This window comes from Gasterosteus aculeatus, chromosome 15, assembly GCF_964276395.1.
Source record: "Gasterosteus aculeatus chromosome 15, fGasAcu3.hap1.1, whole genome shotgun sequence".
NCBI lineage: Eukaryota > Metazoa > Chordata > Actinopteri > Perciformes > Gasterosteidae > Gasterosteus > Gasterosteus aculeatus.
In genome coordinates this window covers 9,721,073-9,743,225 of record NC_135703.1, presented here as the reverse complement: position 1 = coordinate 9,743,225, position 22,153 = coordinate 9,721,073, and the positions used below count along the sequence as shown (strand labels likewise).

General features: G+C 43.7%; 1 protein-coding gene across 2 annotated transcripts; it reads right to left on the bottom strand.

Annotated features, from left to right (window-relative positions):
• Positions 1-83: 83 nt before the first annotated feature.
• On the bottom strand, positions 84-22,153 carry uggt1 (UDP-glucose glycoprotein glucosyltransferase 1). Of its 2 annotated transcripts, XM_040199342.2 has the most exons (41): positions 21,961-22,090; positions 20,523-20,661; positions 20,334-20,413; positions 19,941-20,071; positions 19,744-19,856; positions 19,482-19,656; positions 18,586-18,682; positions 18,406-18,484; positions 18,180-18,280; positions 16,076-16,175; positions 15,913-15,973; positions 14,398-14,489; positions 13,518-13,668; positions 13,059-13,178; positions 12,856-12,941; positions 12,346-12,481; positions 12,016-12,147; positions 11,415-11,579; positions 10,704-10,824; positions 10,310-10,408; positions 10,114-10,137; positions 9,504-9,598; positions 8,346-8,552; positions 8,101-8,232; positions 7,841-7,971; positions 7,635-7,730; positions 7,324-7,426; positions 7,130-7,209; positions 6,197-6,386; positions 5,719-5,877; positions 5,500-5,585; positions 5,322-5,406; positions 4,613-4,701; positions 3,882-3,986; positions 3,652-3,736; positions 2,431-2,613; positions 2,004-2,164; positions 1,798-1,912; positions 1,262-1,378; positions 1,013-1,160; positions 84-922 (listed from the first exon to the last, which is right to left on the bottom strand). In XM_040199342.2, the coding sequence occupies exons 1-41, from the start codon at positions 21,989-21,991 to the stop codon at positions 903-905; spliced, it is 4,620 nt and encodes a 1,539-aa protein (XP_040055276.2). In that variant the 5' UTR covers positions 21,992-22,090; the 3' UTR covers positions 84-902. The 2 variants fall into 2 exon arrangements, with proteins under 2 accessions (XP_040055276.2, XP_040055277.2); XM_040199343.2 differs by lacking the exon at positions 10,114-10,137 and having other exon boundaries at positions 21,961-22,153.

Genomic DNA, 22,153 nt, shown 5'->3' with positions numbered 1-22,153 from the left:
TTGAAGGAAATTCACACATTGAGTTGATCAAAGTATCCAGAGCTTTGGTATCGGAATCATTTTTGTTGGAGAAACACACTGGATCACATAATTGGGGATCTTTATTTAATGAATATTATACAGGATGATCCTGACAAATCCATTGAGGTGTAACCAAAAAAACAAATGTAATGTTTATATAGAGATTTAAGCTTTGTCTTTTCCTTCGTATTCATGCTTCAAACATCTTTCCCTGAGAGTCACAGTGGTATTTGTTATCCACAAGCTCGAGATTCAATCACGGCTCCTGGTTTGGTAGATCGTTTTCACGTCAAATACCAGATGAGTGTAAACATGTCCAACAGTGATGCCACTCATTTCTAAATTCCATAAACATTCCCTTTACGTGTTGTGGGCATGAGCCTTTCGTTTTCGCTTTCCAAAATTCTGCTTTCTAGTTTAATTTGGGTAAGATAATAAGCAGATTGATGATTAACACCCGTTTGATTATAAAAAAGATTTTTCCCGGTCCTGGTATTAAGGTGTGAAAATGAAATTGAAAGTAAGATCAATGATTTTTTTTCACCTCCATATGAACTCAGTTTAAACTATCTAATTGTCCCCTAAACCCATTTATCATTTAGAGGAAGGTTTCATGAGGTCCTCCTCCCTTTGTGCTTTCACCAGAATCCGGATCAGTGCGAACTCATGGGCCGACAAAAAGACAAATATATTCATGATTTGCTCCACAAAATACAGTCTCCCCCACTTGTACAGAAAAACCGCTAAAACCAGATCACCTGAAGCCTCTTCACACATTATAAAAAGGACATAAAACAAAACTATCTCGCTGTGGCTTGTAGCGAGTCGGGCTCTTTAAACAGAGTCCAGTTCACCGCCGCATCGCAGCTGCTGCAGGATCCTCACAACTCGGTGTGAACATCTGGCAGAGAAACAGACGAATGTGTTTGGGTTAGAACAGATGTGTTGCTGCTTTTTACGCCCGTGTGTGTGTGTGTGTTGTGTTCAGTACCTGTGCCTTGCTGTATTTTTGTGTTTGGGTTGATTTTCTCCTTGACTTTGGTCTGGAAGCGTTTAATCTCCTGGTCGTAATCGCTCCACTCGGCCACGATCCTCACCGCGGCGTTCAGCTTGGGCTCCTTGGTCATGGGGTTGTTGCACTGAAATCAGGACAATTGAGCCATGTTGTTAGTTTGGTTTGGTAGCGATCCACAACCTGCCGGTCACCTCGCACACGGCCCGTTATTAGGCAAACTGTTACCAGGTCTATCGTCTTGGCGCTCTTCTTGGTGCTGTCGTCGCACCAGGTCTCACACCACAGCCACTCCTGGGGCAGCGACTTTATGGGCACCTGGTGGATCATGTTGTTGGGCAGATCCTACAGAAGAGAAAATAAAAGAAGATGAGCAGTGAGAGACGCCTAACCACGAGGAAACGAGCACGTCGGTCTTTTTCAAACCTTTAACGTCATGATATCAAGGTGGAATGTGCAGACCAGCTTTGGAAAAAAAAAAGGGTCTATCAAGAGTTTGAGGTGCGAGAGTCAGCAGGCGTACGATGCATTAACGTTACGTGGTCATGTGGATCGGGGACGTCTTTTCTAACAATAACAAAGGTCCTTCTTCAAAAAAACAGCTCTTGGATCTCAGATTAATACAAAGTAAAAGGTTTTCACTACAGTGCCTTCTCACAGCACTGCATGAATAGGCAAGAAAAAAAAAACGGCCTGCTTCTTTAGAACCAGACCCCAAATGCACATTAAAATGAAAATGTGGACAGCGAAGGAAGAAGACGGACCTGGTCGAGGTTCGAGAGACTGTTGGGGTCCTGGCTGAGCCCCTGGTACTGTCCTCTCAGGCGATCTCCGGCAGCTATTTTCCTGAACTTCTTCAGGTCGACCACATACAGGGCACTGCAGAGGGCGAACGCCGAATGTAATGAGTATCAAGGTAACAACCATTTATCAAAAAGGAGAGTAAAGGCCTTTTTTTCCAGGGGTGTACCTGATGTGGTATCGGCGCCCAGCAAGGTGACTCGCCCAGTAGCCGGACTTCCAGAAGCGGTAGCCGTCCATCTCCCTCCGGCTCTCACAGAACGGAGTGTAACCGTACGGAGCTCCCTCCAGGTCGAAGTCACGCAGCTCCTTCAGGTCGGTTCGCACAATCTGAACGAGAAAGACGGATGAGACAAGCGACAGATCACGTTGAAAAGTCAATAACAGAAGTCAGTTGCATTTTGGCTCATGAAACAAATCAGATTTGTTGTAATGTTGTTAAACCGTTTACGTCTTGCAATGCAATTTCTTGAAATTTTCAATAGTCCCAAGAAAGTCCAGAAACTGGTTCTGTATTTTTTCACATTTTCTCTTTCCAGCGATCTAATAATAATAATAATAATAATAATTAAATTATGTCATTTTTCGAGCCGAACCTGGTCAGCATCCACAAACAGGATCTTGTCCACGGCGAGAGGAAACAGCACATCCAGGAACAGGATCTTGTAGCCCCAGATGATCCTCTGCTTCTCCGTCTGCTGGTGTAACCAGCGGGGCCACTTGTACTGGACCAGCTCATACTGGAAACCATATTGCTTTGCCATGTGGGGGATGAACTCCTGCAAAATGGTTACACACCAAAGGCCTTTCAAGGTGCAGTCGGAATAACTGAACACACAGTAGAGACAGACACAATTGGCTAAATTAAACAAGTAAATGGTCAATACGCTGTTATGTTGTTAGCAGTCGGTCACACAAAAAGTAACGTTTCCTAAATCTGAAAACACCACAAACTACTGCAGGAATAATTCGTAATCAATCTCAAAAGAAGGGAAGAATCATCCGAGAAATTAATTATAACATACTGTAAATATCTAAATAGAGAGCAATCTGTGATGCTTCAATACTGGAGGTTAAATAGATAAACATGTGTTTGCTTGTTTCAATTTACTAATTTAAACTATTTAAATTTACAATCATTTATTTGAATTTATTAAGACTAGCTGTAATTTACCAGAAGCGTTTTGCTACATATACATACAAAATAGAGGGTCGGCCGAACTGTTAAATCTCCTGATTAGCTATTGAAGTACTCCTTCATCAACACGCTCAGAAGAAAGGTTTGTCCCCTGTAATTTCATCCCAACACAAACATCCGACCTGAGCTGAATAGTTGTTTTAATGGCCTTTAATCTGAGATTATTATTATTATCTTTATCTCTGCCAGGACGATCACGTGATGGTCAGATGTGTTTGTGCATTTCTAATCTCACATTGGGCTTCATGCTGAATGGCTTCGTACACAGCCGCTGTGAAACAACCGCCTGAATTCACTGAACTAGAGCTGTTAAGTAGTGAAGTATGGAAATGAGTTGAGTGGGAATCAGAGTTAACTTAAGCTATTTGTTCTGCAGGAAAAAGGAGGCCGACACCTAAAAACAGAGTGAAAAGAAAAGAAAATCACAAAAAAACAGGCTGAAAGTGATGAATGAGCCAAGAAACGGTCTTCTCATTCATCAGGAGTAAAGATCCAATGCGTCCCCGCGTCGTGTCTCACGCTGATTTGAGTGAGAAAAGGACTCCGGCCTTCAGGGACACTGTGCTCATCTTTGATAATAGGCCAGCTAGTTTCTTCACGTTCAAGTTAAAGATCCTACCTTAAACGTCGGTGACAGGTAGTTCTTGAGGAACCAGAACTTGACGGGTGTTTTGGTGTTTTTCAGAACTGACAGCATCATAATCCTGAGAGGAAAGGAAAGACAAAAACACCGGTGGCAACACGACAAGGAGAACAAAGGTGCTGAAACAGAGCTCCCATAAGCAGCACGTTACTTCCCATCTACTCTGGCAGAGACAACAACCCCCCTCTGGTTTGCCCGGCGCTCACCTGAGGAAGCGCTCGTACAGATGCCCCGAGGCCACCGAGAAGATGTTGATCACGTCGTCCTTCTCCTGCTTTAACTCCTCCGTCTTTGCCGCCCCCGTGAACCCTCTGAAGGAAAGATAAACAAAGTGTTCACGTTAACACGTTTCTACAGAAGAAAAATAAATCAAGCTCTTTGACAAGAGAGTCAGTGCTCATTGTTTTATTATTTAGTAATCAACGGCACTGTTCCAGAGACGAGGTTTAGTGGAAACTGACTTAGTTCCTCCTGAGACGAGGGAAAATATTGGTTTTCATCTTATTCAACCTCAAAAGATATTTTTAACTAAAGTTACTGCGTTTTTGCCTTCACATTGCAGAGTCAAGTCACCCTCGGGGTCTGATTAAAAACGTCCTTTATTTTGCCGGTTGGAGCCGTGACTGTGCACAAAGTTGATGGCAGCTGTCACTGATCAAACATCATCTAGATTGTTATTTCTGCATATCTATATCAATTTTAAATTGCAGGTACCAATATTAGTGCTGCACTAACAATTCTGTTCACTGACAATGCATTACTTTGTTTGTTAATTCACAAACCAGCTGAAAACATAAAACATATGTTCTATAATGGTACAAAAAACACACATACAATAAAAAGCTTTTATATTTCAGACTAATAAAGAAGAAAAATATTACATTTTCTGAGCCAGAACTAAATAAGTGAGTGATCTGCTCACAGTGACTCGCTCTACCTGGTCAGAGATTTCCAGAAGCCAGCGTCATTTTCCTCGGTCACGTCACTCAGCAGCTCCTCATTGAACTTGTCCGGCTTCTTCTGGACCTGATCAACAATCGGTTATAAACAAGTAAGATGATTAAACAATGTTAAAGTGGAATCCATCCATTAAATGTGGCAATTCAATATCGTCTGGCTGTGATTGTAAATAGGTTTTATTTTTACGATTTTCAAAATGATAAATTGGAAAATAAATCATTAAAGACCTTTTTGGAAAAAAAAAGAAACTTGCTTTGCAACTGCTTTGAGAGAAAGAAAATTAATTCAGATTGTTTGTTGGACCTTTGGAATACACACCAGTGCTTTGGTGTTAAAGAGAAAACCTCATTTAAATTTGAGTTGGAAAACAAAAATATGTTTAATTAAGTTTCAAATCTGAATGTTTCTTGTTTTTTCTGTTGATCTATTCATGAATTTTTCTCTAGTTTAAGCGTTTAATTTTTTTATATTTGTTTACAGCTTGTTTACTTCAAATAATTCTCATGCAGCCCTGCAACCGTCTTGGAAATGTACCTTTGTTCAAAAAGTGTGAAATGTGCAAATGTCTCTGCGATATGTGCAATGTACATGCACATGTATTTGTTCTACACGCTTACGGCTTCCAACAGACTGAAAGTACCGCCACTGCTTCCGTGCTACTGTAGCAGGCGGTCGGGTGGACTGACCTTGACTTTAATGATTCTGCTCTTGAAGGTGTTCAGCACCACAACGATGTCATCAGACTCGGCTGGCGAGTCCGTGCCCTCGTGGCTGCAACGCAAGAAAGATCCCAGAGACTGGATCTAAAAACTCTTAAGGCATCGTAACCCTCTGACACAATGCAGCCAGTTCTCATGTACTCACCTGTACATCTTGTAAATTTCCTCAGAGCGTCCTTTCCTCATCTTCAGGATCCAGGCGCCCGGGTTTGCCTTCAGCTGAAAGTAACCCTGCAGCACAGGAGACAAGAGACCACCGGTGTTTGTGACGATTAGAACACATCTACTAAATAAGCCAGGAGAGCTTTCTAATATCATCAAACTGCCACAATAAGCCACTTCCTGAGACTCCTCCGTAACTCACCAGGTTGGCCATGACGATGGTATCCATGATGACGGGGTCGGAGGCCGTTCCCAGGGTGAACTGGAGGCCTCGGGGCGGCTGGCCGGAGCTGACGTCAAAACAATGGCCTTCCAATAACAGGTGCTCCAACTCGTACTCTGCAGCTACAATATTCTCCACCTGCAGGCCCACCGCGACGAGGAGAGTTTACTTCTTGCAGCTTGTAACACATTAACACATTAGTAGTGGCTCCCGAACCCAAGGTCCTCCCCGAAGAGAAGACCTTGGAAGAAATCTGAGGAGCAATAACTCAAACCCTCTTTAGACAATTGAATGTGCAAGCATTAAAATAAATTAAGCTCAAAGAGGATTACAATGAGGAGAAAAAACACGTGAATGGGATGCTGATACCTTCTGAAATCCCCTCAGCAATGTGTCAAACATAATATGACGCTAATATTTTAGAAATACGCAGATCCTGAGGGACTCGTGGCTTTACCTCCTCCAGGTAGATGTTGTCCAGGTCGTAGCGGGTGTGCACGGACTCCACCATCCAGCTCTCCGGAGTGTTGATGTTCAGGGTGAAGAGAGGAGACTGAGGCATGTCCAGGAACCTGGCCAAGGGGCCCGGAGAGAAACTACCGTCGGCCTGAATCACCACCTCGGGCTCCAACACGTGGCGGTAGAAACTGGAACCAAACACAAGGAGTCGTCGTTACATTTTAATTAAACTGTAGACAGATTGTGTTAAAAAGGTTTTACGGTGTTTATAGTGTGTGAGACGAGCTGAAAAGGTGCCTTGTGTCGTTTTGTCGGGACAACAAATTTAGTCAAACTCCCAACAGACAGTATTGTGTTTTGGAAAACTATGAAAATAGTTTCAATGGTTTTCATACTGGTTTAATGTCTGAGCCGCACTGATTAGTCATCAACTACGCAACCGCCACAAAAGTAATCTTTTGATTGTCTATAAACCGGTTAAGTACTTTTTAATCCGAAAATGGGATTAAAGATAGTTTAAAACTGAAAAAATCCATTTAGAATTTAATACATTTAAGAATTATTTAATTTTGGTATTTATTTGCAGCCTTAGTCCCCAAACAAACATGAAAAGATGTTTCCTGCTGCTCGTGGATGAAAACTAATTCATTAGAATAATTACACTCATTACGTAATTAGTATGTTAACATGTTCATCATATGAAACCGACATCTAACAAAATGCTTCTGGTTAGAGGGACTGAAAAGAAAAATGTGGGTATTGAAAACAAGAGCTTTTAATTATGAGTCCCTAAAATTACACGTCTGGATTTTTGAAAAGTGAACAGAAGCTCTGAGCACACAGACATCAGCACCATGATGTTTGACGGACTTCTAGCCAGAGAAAGAAAGACCCGTTTATTGGACCAATCCTGTTGAAATTAAGTTCTCACCTCTTCAGCGGCATATCTGACAGTTTGGATTGGCAGTTCATAAAGACCCGCAAGTTGATGTTTACCAGCTGGGTCAGAACCTGCAGGGGAGAAATGTCCAAGAGGACGGGGACGTCAGTTAAAAAAAAGACAATAACGTTGGGACGGGGTCAAATAAATCAACTGGAGCCATCAGGGTGACGGTTGTAACTCACCAACAGCAGAGGAGCGAGTTTCTGTGCGTCCCTGGTTACCGGATCCACCACGGCAACAACGTCAAAGTACACCTCCCCCTCCTTCGGGCGGATCTTCACAGCGCTGTCAATCATCAGCAAATCAATGGTTCAAGTGAATGACTATTTCTTCTGTATTTACAATAAATTACCTGTTTTATATAGATTTGCCTCGTACGTTGCAATTAAAAAGAAAAAAACACTTTTAAATGTATGGTAAGAAAACCACATGACCCCTGGGGGAGAACAGGGTCCCCTCAGGCCAGAAGGCTTGCTGGTATGAATCACTTTACCTGTAGCGGTCATCAGCAAAGTCATATTCGACGCGAGCCTCTCCTTTAGGCTGAGAGGAGAGCAGAGAGTCCACCTTCATCACAAGGTCGCTGGCCCTGAGAGAAAATCTGCATTAAGATGCATCGCCACGCCACGAGAATCCAATAACCTCACCTCGATTTAACCTTATGGAAAAAGCCACAGGTGCAATGACTAAATAAAATACCTGTCTTCCTCAATCCCGAATTGTTGTACTTTGCTTTTGATTCGTTCTCCGGATGTTTTTAAGATGATGCTCTCCAAAAGCAGGAAGTCATCCTGGTTAAACAACTCGTCTTCCTCGAGTGGACCTATAATCTAATAACGGACGAAAAGTGGTGATTAGAATGCTTCAGTAACGGTGCTAAAAAAAAGGCAGATTTGAGCCGTGAATATAAATGACATTTCTTTAAGAATCAGTCAATAAGCAACGAGACTTTGACTCACTCTTCCGTTGCTGATGACGGCTTTTTGTCCTTTCTTCAGCTTGAGGACGTCTCGGCAGTAGGCCGCGTGTGAGAGCAGGGAGTCAAATTTGGGGCCCTCGTACGCGTCCTTGAACAGTGACACATCCATGCCCTGCAGGGGACAAAATGGGGAGAATTTTGAGTTAAAATGTGGAGATAAAAGTCGTTAGTTGTCATGAAGCCTGATGGAGGACCGTGGCTCCTCCCCCCTTCCCGCCTTCTCACCCCGACAGCGAACTCCCCGACGTCGGCTCCCTTCTGCAGGGCCGCGGCGGTCTCTTCTTTGGCCAATTTGGTGATGAAGTTCTTGGCGTTGTTGGCGGACTGCGTCTGCATGGCGGCGCCGATCGCTCGGGCCACGCGGCTCGTCTCCTCCGACGGCGCCGCCGCCGGGTTGTTGATGGTCCCCAGTCGCACGTTGTTGCTGGTTTTCTGTTGCGGAGCGAGGGAGTGTTAGTCGGCGATTTGAGAGCAGAGTAATGACACATAGGAACACATAATTTATTTATACACACAATCTACTTGGGATTCTACTTTGAGATATTCTGGTCAAGGTTGATTCTGCTTCTCAGTTTTAGGACCCGTGGTAGTTTCCTGATTTTATTCATTGGTGCACACCTTCACTTACTCGCAGGCCCTCGGGTGCTCACCGCACCATCTGCTCGCTTCACTAGCACGGAGACGTGAGCCGTCAGCGCTCCTGCCCTCGTCTTTGAGGCTCTCCCCCACGGGACACTCTCAATATCCTCCTCAAATGCGGCACACCTTTTCAAACTGGGAAATTCGGTCGGAGTTTTGCATTTGGGAAGGTTTTTATTGTGTTAAGTTGTAACAGTAATGTATGTTACTGTTTTGTTTGATTTGGGGACATCTAAAATTGTATTATTGTTTTTACCCTATTTAATTTTACTATTACCTACACTGGCTTAACTTGTATTCTACATTTTGCAGGATAGTGGGGCTAAAATGAATACCAAGACATTAACAATCATAATTAAGGCAAATTGCTTTGTTTTACAAACAAAAAGATTCTTCATTTGTTCTCTGCACAAAAATGTAATTGTGAGAACGCAGTGATTTTTTACAGAGTACAAAGCAAAGCTTTGTGCACGGGCTTGGAGCACCGCCGAAGAGGTGTGGCCTAATGCGCAGAGAGAATCTGGGGTAAAGGGGTCCCACATTGAATATAAATATATAACAGCATTAGCGGACTCAGCATGACACCATTTTGTTCGATGAGGGAGGGATGGTGCTGCTTTAATGACTTGAGTCAGCGCTCGGCTAATAACTCAAAGATTAAAGCTTCACTACGGGCCCGGCTTTCCCACACTGTTAAACCACGGTCTGGCCTAAGGAGGTCACATATAAAAATGGATTTGTTACCATATGTCTGATGGCATCATAAAGGAGCTGACGTCCTGAGGGCTGGTCAAAGTCTCCGACCACCCAGAAGGTCACAGGGCGGATGTAGCCATCGTCTGACAACCACAGAGGAAGAAACAGAGCTCGTCAGACTAAGGTGAAGAGGTGTTGGGACACCTGAAGGCTTAAAGGCTGAAAGAGATAAAAGTCTCTACATTGGTCGCATACTGGGCTGCAAGAAAAAAAAAAAAAGATATAAGCGTCTACATTTCTAGAATAATCTTCTCCCAAAATCTTCAAGCGTTAGGTTTTTTCTTCTAAACATCTCATTCTCCATGCAGGTGGAACAAATAGCACATGCTCTTCGAAAAAAAGGGGAAGAGACTATATTAGAACTAAGCGAGCATCGTGTAAACACAGTTGGAGGTGCTTATATCTCAGGCCCTAAAAAAAACAACCCTCACATGCTTGATCAGTGATTTGTTTCCTCTGAGAAATGGAACACAGACGGACGACTGATGGCGGATTCACAAATCCATCTAAACACGAGCGGCAGTGTAGTTCACAGAAAAGAGGAAAAAAAGAGCGAGTGAGAAGGAGGTGAAAGAATGTGGAGGAAAAGGGCGATTACCATGCCTGTTGGTGGTGGTCATCCCTGATGCAGGGACATTTATAAATCACATGAGGAGGAGGAGGAGGAGGACAGAGGGAGAATACACGGAGGAAGATTTTACACTTGAAGGGGACTAAATTATTTTCAGTAGAAATAAACAAAAGTGTTTGATTCTCAAACCAGAAGTCAATGAGGCCGCCTCCTTCAGTCTTACCTTTTTTAGTCATGTAGTTCATGCTGTTGGCCACAGCAGTGTTCTTCTCTTTGGTGTCAAGAGTCGAGAAGCGAGCGTAATCATCGATAAAGTAATTGTCTGTAAGGAGTAAAAAAAAAAACACGAAAAAAACCAATTGGGGTGAACTGTAAATCACGTAGCAAATATGTACACGTGTGAACGTGTACTTCACACGTGTACATATGTGAAGCCAGCGATCAAACTGCCACCTGATGATGAAAAGAAGACCCACTCTGACAAAGAAGTGCTGAAAAAACATCCAAATGTTTTCAGTTTCTGGATTAACTTTTCTTTTCTGGGTGCAAAACATCAAACTTCAAAAACAACGTGTGACGACCCGATCCACAAAACGAGAGTACGCATGTGTGCTCACTGGTATCAGACAGGTCCAGGTACGTCCTGCTGGTGGACAGCACTCTGGGGTTGATGCGAGGAACCACGTTGGGCTGATTCATGATGAAGTCCACGACGTCGTGATCTGTGGCCAGCTCCCCCTGCGAGCCACAGGAGCACAGATTCAAGATGTTAAAAGGGATGCAGAGCCAGACGGCGTGCAGGAGATGCTGCATCGACCTATTCGGGCACAGTCAAGACCCACATTACTGATGCTTGAGTATCCGTTTAGGAGTCTTACTCCTACAAGTTTGAATCGTGAAAATGGACAAAACCACGCTGATGACCAAGAACATGTTCACCACTTGAACTAGTGCAGTAAATAACTTAACTGTGCTTTACGACCTCACAAAACAGAAGGCTTTTGAAAACGAAATTTAAAAAACTGATCCAAACATTAGGCTCCTCAGAGTGGTGGACTGGCATTACAACAGGAAAGCAATGCGGATGGCAAGATCAATCACTTGAACTAATAGAGTACTTGTAAAACTGAAGTCTCTTCCCAAACATTTCATCTAGAGTTCTTCCACTCATCTAATTTGTCTTTCAATTTCAATGGCGGTGTTCTCCGTCTCAGGAAACAGAACCAGTTGCTTGTTCTACAGCCATTAGCCAACGAGATTAAACCTTTTCTTAAACTGTGTTGAATGAGGTGATAGTGAAACAGTGACTGTATGTCGGCCCGACTGACCAGGTACACGGCCCTCTGGTAGAAGGAGGTGGTCTCCAGGATCTTCTGCATGGTGACCGTCTCCAGCTCGTCCGGGTCCAGCTGCTCGCGCTGGTACGGTATGCCGTTGTACATGACCACAGGCAGCGGGCCCACCCCCGTCTGCTTATAGTACGCACCTCCTTCCTGGAGAAACAGGAGAAGCGGCGAGGTGTTACTTTTAATTTGCATCAGATTTACCACCTCAAAAACAATTTGTGGTGTTAAAAAAAAATAATGGCTCCAACACTTGAAAATGACTATTAGCTCACAGAGCTCTGATCGGACTTGTGCCTCCAGTTCAAACACAGGGAAGTGCAGTTTGTTACTACACATACTTGGAATAACCTCATCCAATAAACGAGCGAGTTCCAAAAAGTGTTTTTTCATTTCATTATCACTCATTCTAAAAATAACCAGATAAATAAAAATAACCGGATTTTGGATTCCCTTTCTGGCATGAACTGGAAGACTGATACATCTCATGTCTGTGCAGTAACATGAAGCCAATAAAAAGGAAACAATGACGGACTTAACTGAGGACACCCACAAAGTGACCCAGGTCACATTCAGCCCATCTCACCTTCCTGTTGCTGTCGTAGCTGGAGTCGGCTCCCAGCACGCTGCTGACCTCCACGTAGGGGAACCTCTTCTCCAGCACTTTCACCACATCCCCAACGCTCAACTTTCCACCCACCGCCACCCGGTTGAAGATCTAGAAGGTCCGAAAGACAACAGGAATGGAAGGGTAGAACAGAGGCGCAAGAAATGAATAGGGGGAGCAGATGTGAATTAAGAGAAAAGTAACAACCCAACCGTTTCTTTAGAGCCGCTGGTGTAAAAACTGGTCTCATTAAGTCACAGCAGGCGTTTTAACCAGTTCTTCACCGGCGTTTGCGGAAGGTCGACTCACCGAGATGACGGCTTCGAAGGCACTCTGACTGTCCACCTCGTCGCTGATGTAGTTGTAGGCTCGGACCAGCGCCACGCCTGCATCCTGCATGCCGTCTATGTCGTCGTCATCCGACACCACAAACACCAGCCCGATCCTAAAAACACACCACGCAGCGTCTCTCAAACAAACAGGCTTGAGTGTGTTCACTGGACAGTTAAAATGCAGAGTGTGTGCCGTGTCTGCTCCATCAGCATTCAAACAAGCTGAACGAGACGCCACATGCGGGGCGGCATCAAAGGTCTGGAGGAGTCTGACAAAACTCTTGAATCAGAATGGACTCTGCGACGCGCATCACTGCACAAGCTGCGCTGCACCCTTTTTACATTCTTGAATAGTGATGTTTTCACATTTACAATAGATGCTCAAGATGTCCAGCATATAGTGGAATCCATTCTGAAAAAGGCCCTTGAATATTCACGTCTCGTCTCCCGACGGGTTCACAGCACATCCCACATGGCGCTGACAAACCTGAGCGGGATGTTGTTTGCGTAGAACATCTCTGCAACACTCAGCAGCTCAACGGCGTTCTCCTGACGGGGGTCCAGAATGATCACCTGCAAATCAAAAACACACACACACACACACACACACACACACTCAAACGTTGATATTCTTTTCACAATGAGTCGGATCCATTTGGATTCCAAAGAGATATTCAGATATTGACGAACCAAATTGTGGAAGTTCTTGCGGATCTGCCGGATGACTCCGGGGAAGGTCGGTCGGAGCAGCTCCTGCACGTTGTAAGGCCACGAGCTGTACCTGTGGTCGGTTTCCAAGTTGTTGATCCACTAAAAGGGAAAGTGAGGAGGAAATGTTTGAGAGCAACTCCCTGAACCCGACAACAGGTCATTGTCAATAAGAAATCACATTTTACTGAAGGTAGCGGACAACCTGAGCGACAATTGGTGATGGTTCTTTCTATTAATCATTTCTGATTCAAGTAATACAATTTGAAATCTATGTAATGTCTTGAAATCCCAATAAACTGCCTCATGTCACAAGCTACCGAGCAGCATTCAAAGCGCTTCAAACCAGCTCCACTATTTTCACCTGCAACATTAAAGTGATGCCGGATTATCCAGGACGTGAAGGGACAAGAACGGACCGTCAAACACATGTTTTCTTACATTGATGGCAGGGTTACGGATGTCCACGGCGTAGTCCGAGTCGGAGGGCTGCACGTTGAGCTTCAGAATGTCGTGGATGAAGGGCGTGTCGATGTGCAGAGAGCGCAGACCCTCCATCACCCTCGCCTCGCTGCGCAGCACCTCAAACACACTGCGGGGGACACGAGAGTGGTCGTATACAGGAAACGTCTGTGCTCATATCGGACAAAGCGTGCAAATGACTTGCACCTAGAGCCTTAAAGTGTATTATTACAAAGAATCACCTAAAGTTGGTAATTGGGCGTTTTTGAATATTGAAAAAAATGTAAAAGAAACATGGATAAAATGTAAAAAGAAAATATATGCTTAAAAGGAATTAAGCTGCAAATTAGATAATAAAAACACATCTTGGACATATACGTTCTATAGTTGAACACTTTTGCAGCTGGAACAATTCAAAGCTCACAGAAATAACTACCATTTGAAAAATATTTATTGTAATTTTTCCGGTTCAGTATTAGCAGATTCAGAGCCAGATCGACTGCAAGGAAACCTTATTTAAGGAAAATAATTTCATCATCAACTGCAGCAAGGAAACACAACCATTGCGCAATATAAATGGATCAAATATGAATGGAGGATTCAAAAACAATTTAGCTATCCTTTGGTAAAAAACTGTAAAACCTTTTAATATTTAAAACCATATGTAGATTGATGTTTAAATGATGCACTCCTGATGTGTTTGCATGCACATTTATTAAATCACCATTAATTAATTTGAACTAAAACAGAACTATCACCATTAAGCATTTTAAATGTTACTTAATATAAAATGTTTGATTTAATAAGTTACAAATCGTTAAAGATGCGTTAAAACTGGAATTAAACCAAATGTGTGTACCTGAAGATGTCTTGTGTGTCCAGATCCACATGCAGCCCGTTGATGAACAGGGCTGAATCCCCAGGCTGCAGGCCCAGAGTCCCTTTGAAAAACTACAGAGACGGGAACGTTAACACAACTAAACATCCCGTTCACATCGAGACCGTAGACTCCCGCCGAGTAGATACACAGTGTAGCCGGTCACGCCAAAATCAGCCGTCACCAAGTCAATTACATCGTACAACTGGAAACAACAGGCAACATGAAGCCGTAATAAGGGACGCGTACAGCTCCCCTTATTAGCACTGACAGATCCGTTTAAAGACGGTCTGTTTGGAGCCATCAAACCCCCCCTCCCCCCACGCAACAAATCTAATTATCACAGAAAGACTGTGTGCGCGATCCGGAGAACCTGTGTGTGTTCGTGTGTCTGCACACGTAAAAAAAACCTCAAAGTTGTTCAAATCTCATTACAAGAAGACAAAGACATCAGATTATTCATGCTACTGACACTGCATTTACAACAAGACATGATTAACACAAAGTGTGCATTTGTGTGTGTGAGAGAGAGAGAAATGATTGTATGCAAGTGTCCAAACTACTTCAATCAATAATCATTTCGCACTGCTGAATGAATCGCCGACTCAGTAATTAGGACGTTTGGTGCCGCCCCCCCACCTCATCCATCCGCCTAAACTCCTGTCTGCACACCAAGATAATGTGAGCACAGTTTAAGGAGGGAGGGTGAGAAAAAATAGTCAACAAGAAAAGGAGTGATTAGTTATTCCATGAACACGGCTGAACTGAATGCTTTTCCAGTCAGATGTTGTTTACAATTCCTCACATAATAAAAGGTGAGAGGAACAAAAGGAAAACAGGGAGGCCAGTTCTCATCTTTAGATATTTCCCTACAGGCGGCTCTGAGGCGGAATGTGTGTGGTGGAGCGGGGATGCAATAACGCTATCAAGTGGTTTTCTTTATTATTAGATTGGATAACACCTAAACTTTATTATGTAATTATCCGTGACCACCGGACAACACAACCAGCCGCACTGGAATGAGGGAGGGTGAAGATGTCAAGTCACTCTCCAGGTTCCTAATGCAACGCAGCAACAATTTTAAACACATTTACAGGAAAATGCAACAACAACAAAAAGGTTAACTGACATTTCCATCCACTTCATCTGGAGTCCTTCATTCCTAATAAATTCCCTTAAAGTCCAAAGTAACAAAGCATTGACCCTATTGACAAGGGATGTCTAGGTAGCGAAGAGACATAAAATAAAATATATAATTAATATTATTATTAGAGCTCAATTATTTTCCTTTTAAAAACGTATTAACGAATAAAAACACATAAATAAGCCCTACAGTTACTCCGCATGCTGAAAATAGTCCCCAACTAATTGCATTATTTATTCTTGATCAAGTCCTCTCTGGTTAAAAAGTTTCTTCACAGGAGAAACGCGAATTTTCATTGGACAAACTGGTGTTCAGAAAGAGGTTTTTAGAGGAGAGATCAAACAACCGTGTACCTTTTGGTTATCACCAATCTCTTTGCGGATCTCAGAATTGACCACAGTTTTAGTGATGGACCTGTAAGGGGAAAAGAGTGAACTATCAGGCCGCAGACTCGTCGATATCTGTGCGAACTAAAAGGTCTTACTGTGGCTACCGCGGGGTCGTGTTCTTCTTTACCTGGCTTTGGTGGGGAAGTTCTGACTGAGGTCTTTCATAACAGAGAGCGCTTCGGCGGCGGGAGCAGCGAGAATGCGAGCGGCCGTCTGGAAACTCAGATCTATAAAAGAAAAAGGTGGGTGGCGACGGGAGAAGAATACAAATAGGAATGAGATTGGTGGACAAAAGCAGAGAGGAAGGAAACACACACACACACGGGTGCAGAGATGCACAGAAAAAGAGTGAGTTTTGACAAAATAAAGGATGAGCAGTCTGCACTTCATAGAGCAGACCTTCGGGTTTCCAAAGCATTGAGGTTATTACACTTCATCCTGCAGACGGACCTGAATGTCTGAGCATCACCATGAAGGACACCGTCTGGTCCTCATGAGTGTGTGTAAAAAAATATCTTGGCAAGCCATATAATGGTTGTTATTTTGCCGGACCTGGAGCCGCGTTGCTAGCACGGCTAAAAGAAGCGCTCAACGTCACTGTCTTTACCGCCGAGCCATTAATCACAAGCTATCTCACAATGTGGTAAAAAGGGCAGGATTAAGAATATCTCAACGCACGCTTAGAAGTGTTGGAGACGAGCAGCGCAGCGAGGACTCTCTCAATGCGCCGAGCGTCGCCGTGATGGTGTTGGAGCCCGTGTGATTACCGGCCCCCGGAGGTCTCCCTCTCTTTGTAAACAGGCCGAGATAACGAGCCCCCGGTGGGGCGGGAGATAAAGACGGATGCCCACACGGCGCGTTTGACAGCGCAGTTCAACCGGCTCTCTCCTGCGCTCACACTCCTTTAATCGCCACAGTCAGCGAGGCCTCGTTCCTCCACCCGGAGACAGAAAACCCATCAATCAGGCACTTGTTTTTGTTTGAAATACATGTAAGATTTACCTCTGTGAAAGTGTGTTTGAATACGGGATTTTATGCTGCATCAGACAATGCACTCGTGTCTTTGAGATATTCTGGCTCAAAGGGTATCAAGAGGATGCTGATCGCCCGCGGCCTTTTACAGCGTTTTTACTGCAGCGAGTTTGACTCGTGGATTGTGGGTTCCTCGCTATTGAAGGCAACAGAAGCCGACATTAAGTTCTATCTGTTCATTAATGATCGGTGCATTAAGTAGAATAAATCAAACTAATGAAACAAGCAGCGGCACATCAACGAGCAGGATGCTAATTCTCGCTGTGTAATTAGTTAGAGCCTCGGATGCTTCTTGTGCCTCATGGAATGATTACAAATATTCATACAGAAATAAATCAAAGCTGGACCATTACAGTAAAGTCCAACGATTTAAAGTTTCATTGGTGCATAAAAAACTAGAAACATCATTCATTATTACATCAAGGGGATCACCATTGCTCCATTTAGGTAGTTATTCCACAATGACTAGAACACTCTTTCCACACATTAAAGATATTAAAGTATTCAGATCTTTTACTGAGGCAATTAAAAGTTTGAAAAACGACATTCTCTTTGTTAAACTGATTAAAATTGATTTCATCAATCGATAAAACACCCTGCAGATTTCAGTATACTCAGGGGAACCCGCCTTTTAAGTTGTACTCAAGTAAAAACACAGAAGTATTATCAGCTAAATATTAAACTGGTTATGTCAAAGCACGGCTATTGTATTAAATATTGTATTATTGAATTGCAGGTTCGTCGGGTGGACATGTTTGCTAAAAAATAAAACCTTCAGGTTTCGACCCAGTCTGACTTAATACTACATGTAGAATTGGGGAGTCGAAGCAGGGAATCTGTGAAATCTATTACATAGACCGTAGGCCGCTGATGGGGATGCGATTTTTGCTATTAGAAATAATTCACTCCGGCAGTGGACACAGAGGGCCGTTCGAGCCCTGCAGGGCGCATTTACAGGATCATAAAACGTCGATACACTCAACACATCAGTGACAGGAAAACTGCCCGCAGGTGTAAGCTGAGGAAACGCTAAACTCGGGCAGTTAAAAGGGCCGACGAGACATATTTGTTTCAAGTCATGAAATGGATGTAATGCTGTCATTCTAACATGGATCTTTGTATCTACACATCCAAAGTGTTCTAGCAGGAAGCGGAATAAAAACAGAAACATTGCAGGAGATTATGATTCGGAGGCCCACCTTGCATCTGCCAGACTTTCAGAGGCGCCATGTCGTTGGTGCTTTCCACCAAATGTTTCCTCAACTCCTTTAACTGCTCTTTCAGCTCTGGATAAACTGTCCTGGTGAGAGAACAAAAAGGATGAGCAGACGAAGGGCGAGTAACAGCGAAATGACCGTATGGCTCATTTAGAAATAGATCTGTTCTCTTCCCAGAGCCAACCCGAAAGCTTTGATGGTCACTCACTTCAGTTTACCAAACAGGAACCCCTGGACCTCGTCCACGGGATCCTTCTCTCCCATCACCGTAGCGTTGCCCTCCGTCCCTGAAACCACAAATCGACGAACTTGCTGTTCACGCGAGGACTCCTCTGGCTTTACACCGCGGCGGGCATGTGTGTGTGTCGACGGTGTGCGTTGTGCGTACCTTGGACCTGCGTGTCGTCCTTTGCTTTGTACTCCTGGCTTTTGATGGCCAGCTCCACTCCGTACCCCGACAGATACACTCTCCTTCCACTCGGATTCTGGAGGAAGCAAAGCAAGAAGGTGAGAGGCAGAAGTTGTACTTCACAGGTGCTTAAGATTCTTGAAGTGCCTCGATGCACCACTTGTTTTGTTAATGTGATAATGAAATTTAAAAAAGGCCCCGACGGTAGTATTTGATGGCAGCGACACTCACAGTGAACTCAACAATGTTTTCAATCTCTTTTGTGGCTTCTAAAAGAGTCTGTAAACGTCTTCGTGTACATCTTCTTCTGTGTCGTAAAACACTAACTGTAACCCTGATTGGCCTCCCAGCTTTGAAGTAAAACGGAAAAAGGTTACGACCTCACTAGTGCATAAGACTTCATGGCTGACAGACAGAATGGAAGAATAATTTAGCATGATTACAGCGGGAAAGCAAACTAATGGGCTCGGCAGAAGCAATTCAACTTCAACCCCACATGAGAAATATATATTTTTTTTATCTCAGGTGAAAATGAAGCGGCCGAATAAACTACAGGGCTGCTTTTAAATACATAGAGAAATGAATACAGACGTTCAACTTCCGTGCTTCATGTTCCCCAACAGGTACAACCAGTAAATTAGGTTGTGGGGCGTGTGCAGCACTTCTACATGATAATAAATATATTAGATACAAGTGACTTGCCGGTTAAAGAAACTGGAATATTTAAGGACAAAAATCATTTTGTACCCTTTAGTTATTTTGGGTATTTATATAAATATTTGTATATATCCTCGCTTTCTGCAGCAGTCGTGCCATTGTGTACTGCGTTCACCATTCAAAGTTAACCGTGTCATAAAAGTGTGAGTGGGACATACAGCTACGTAATGGCGGAGCACATAAGTCGCCAGGCCTTCGTAGACTTTGGATGATATGACTTGATGAAGCGTCTGGAAATCCGCCTTGCCAAACTCAGCGTACAGAATGACAACAGGAGCTTCTGGATTCGATCCCGGGTATTGGTGATCGCCTTTAAAAATGAACGGCTTTGGCCTGAAAGAGAGACAGAGAGGACATATAAAAGTACCAATTTGACTGGTTTACCGCCCTTGTGTCTGAATCGAATGGGTTTGTAATTACCTCGAAAGTGCGGTTTTCAACAATGCCGCTAAACCTTCTTCATCACAGGTCTTCTCTCCGTGGACGCTGAAAAAGGCGGAGCAGCCAGCTGGAGGCGGCTCATTGGACGCAATCTAAAAATAAAAGAAAAATCACATTCAGTCCTCACACGCACGTGCAGAACAAACAAACCCAAAATCAAAGCATCCTCTTGGTACCTGCTGGAAGGAGTGCACTGTTGAAGAGTAGGCTCTCAGCGAGAGGGCGAACTTGAGCATGTTCACCTGGACGGAGCTGAGCAAGGCACGAGCTTTCTTTACAATAAGGTCATAGTAGGCCTGATCTGTGTCTGCGTCAACCAAGAAGAAAAGTAATGTGTCAACATCGTGGGTTCTATTTCACGCTGTTAACTAGATTTACAGTCTATAAATCTCTGCGGAAGTTGTGCTTTAACTGTCTTTACGCGGCCAGGGGCGCAAAAAAACTGAATAAAAACAGTTTACAGCTTTCGGGTTACTGCTCGCATGAGTGTTTGGACCAAACACTGACACTGCAATTGCTTCCATGCACATTATTAATTCAGCAGCACAGCTGAAGCTGGTTTACTTTACCATCATGCTCTCCTTCTATGTTCTGATTGGCCTCCACAAAGTCCCAGAACTTCTCCTGGCTCTCCTCTGCCAGAAACTCACTGAAGAAGAAAAAAGGCGGCTCAAGGATGCTCAATCAGTGAGACGGGAGTTTTAACTCACAGGCCGGCCACATGGCTGCTGCTGCTGCCGAGCAGCGCAGAATCCTACCTGGCCTCTAGCAGCAGAGGGGTATCTGGCCATTTGGTTGTGAGGGTGGTGGTTACAGCCTTGGAGTCTGCACCCCCAGACGCTGCAGACAGCAGTGACAGCAGCAGGACCCAGAGAAGCCACATCCTCATGCCCACGCCTGAGGGAAGAGCGGAGGGGTCGGTGGCAAATGAGTTGGAGGGAAAGCGCAATTCTGTTTATATATGGCAAAAAATAGGCTTTTGGGTGACAGATTGCACAGAAAGCCCACTGAGGGAGCACAGGGATCCAGTCCACATGTAGCCGCTTGGTTAAATGCACTCATTGAAAGTCGCTTCGGATAAAAGCGTCAGATCAATGAAAGGAAATGTAACACGTGTGTACAGTTATGTAAACACACATTTCTGACCATATTGAGGGATCTAGTAGTCTTTGATGCAGCCTTGGAGAATTGTCCAAATGAACTATTAACGTCTGGCCAAACGAATGTCTGTCATCCAAATGAAATATTTCTGTCAATTATTGACAGTTTTTGTTTGTTAAAAAAAGTTTTTGTTTTCTACCTATGTTTGATTTGGAGATTCATGAGTCATTAAGACTTGAACTTAACGGTTGAGACCATAAACTTGTTGGTCGTTTACAATGTTTATTAAGGGAATAGGCCAAGTGAGAAGGCGATTCACTTTCTGTTAGGCTTCAGTTAAATCTGAGCTTCTTTTTGCACCAGAGGAGAAGCCCATTTCTGGCCTTTACATGAGAATGCAGGTTAGCTGCTGCAAAGGGACCAAACAGACTGAGCTAACGTGGACAATCACGAATCAGCTTAATCTGTCAGAGAAACAAAAGGTGAATCGGTTTGTAATCAGGTTTGGAGCTACACGTTCTCACACGTTTTGATGTGTTAGTAAATGACTCATCTTTCCGCGTGCATAGTCTTCCGGGTTATAACGTGAGGGTGGACGCAACTCGAGTCATCATAAACATAATGGTACATTGTTGTTTTCTGAAACCGAATGCAATGTTTAAGGCGATCTCACATCCAGTGTAAACAAAAAGGAAAACCACCTCTGACCAATGGGGAGCTTCAGCGTGGCTCCTGCGTCCAATGAGCGCTCAGTTCGTACATCCGGATTGTTTCAATGACAATCCTCAGAGTTGTTAAATCTAATTCAGTGTGATTGTAATATGCTCAACCGGATTTACAGCAAGAACGTCCGATAATGTTACACCCAGAACCCTTTAACCGTTGGTGAACCACAGCAAGCTAACACTTCCTTAAAAATGACGTTAGCCAAAAAGACGTAAGCTAGCTAACTATTGCTACACAACAAGGGAAACCAATCGATTTTTACTAGTTTCGGCTTCGTAACTGTCAGCTTATGTCACACTATGAAAACAATACAAATCCGCTTCAGATACAGTCGTTTATTCACATGTATAATGAATTATATCTTCTCACCGAAGCCGGCTCCGTAGCTTATTGCAGTCATGGTGCAGTGAGGAGTGGGTGGGTCCTTTCAGACACAATAGGTGACCACACAGTTGCCTGTTCAAAACGACTGAATCCTCCCAGACAGTAAATTAGTCATTAATGCTTATCTGGGACAAATGAATTACTGATCAGTGATGAATTCTCCAAACATTAAACTAAG

Coding starts and splice junctions, on each gene's coding strand:
- uggt1 (XM_040199342.2), bottom strand. CDS start 21,991: ATGACTGCAATAAGCTACGGAGCCGGCTTCG. Junction 12,482..12,855: donor GCAAACAACATCCCGCTCAG/GTTTGTCAGCGC, acceptor GTGTGTTTTTAG/GATCGGGCTGGTGTTTGTGG. Junction 5,407..5,499: donor GAAATTTACAAGATGTACAG/GTGAGTACATGA, acceptor CTTGCGTTGCAG/CCACGAGGGCACGGACTCGC.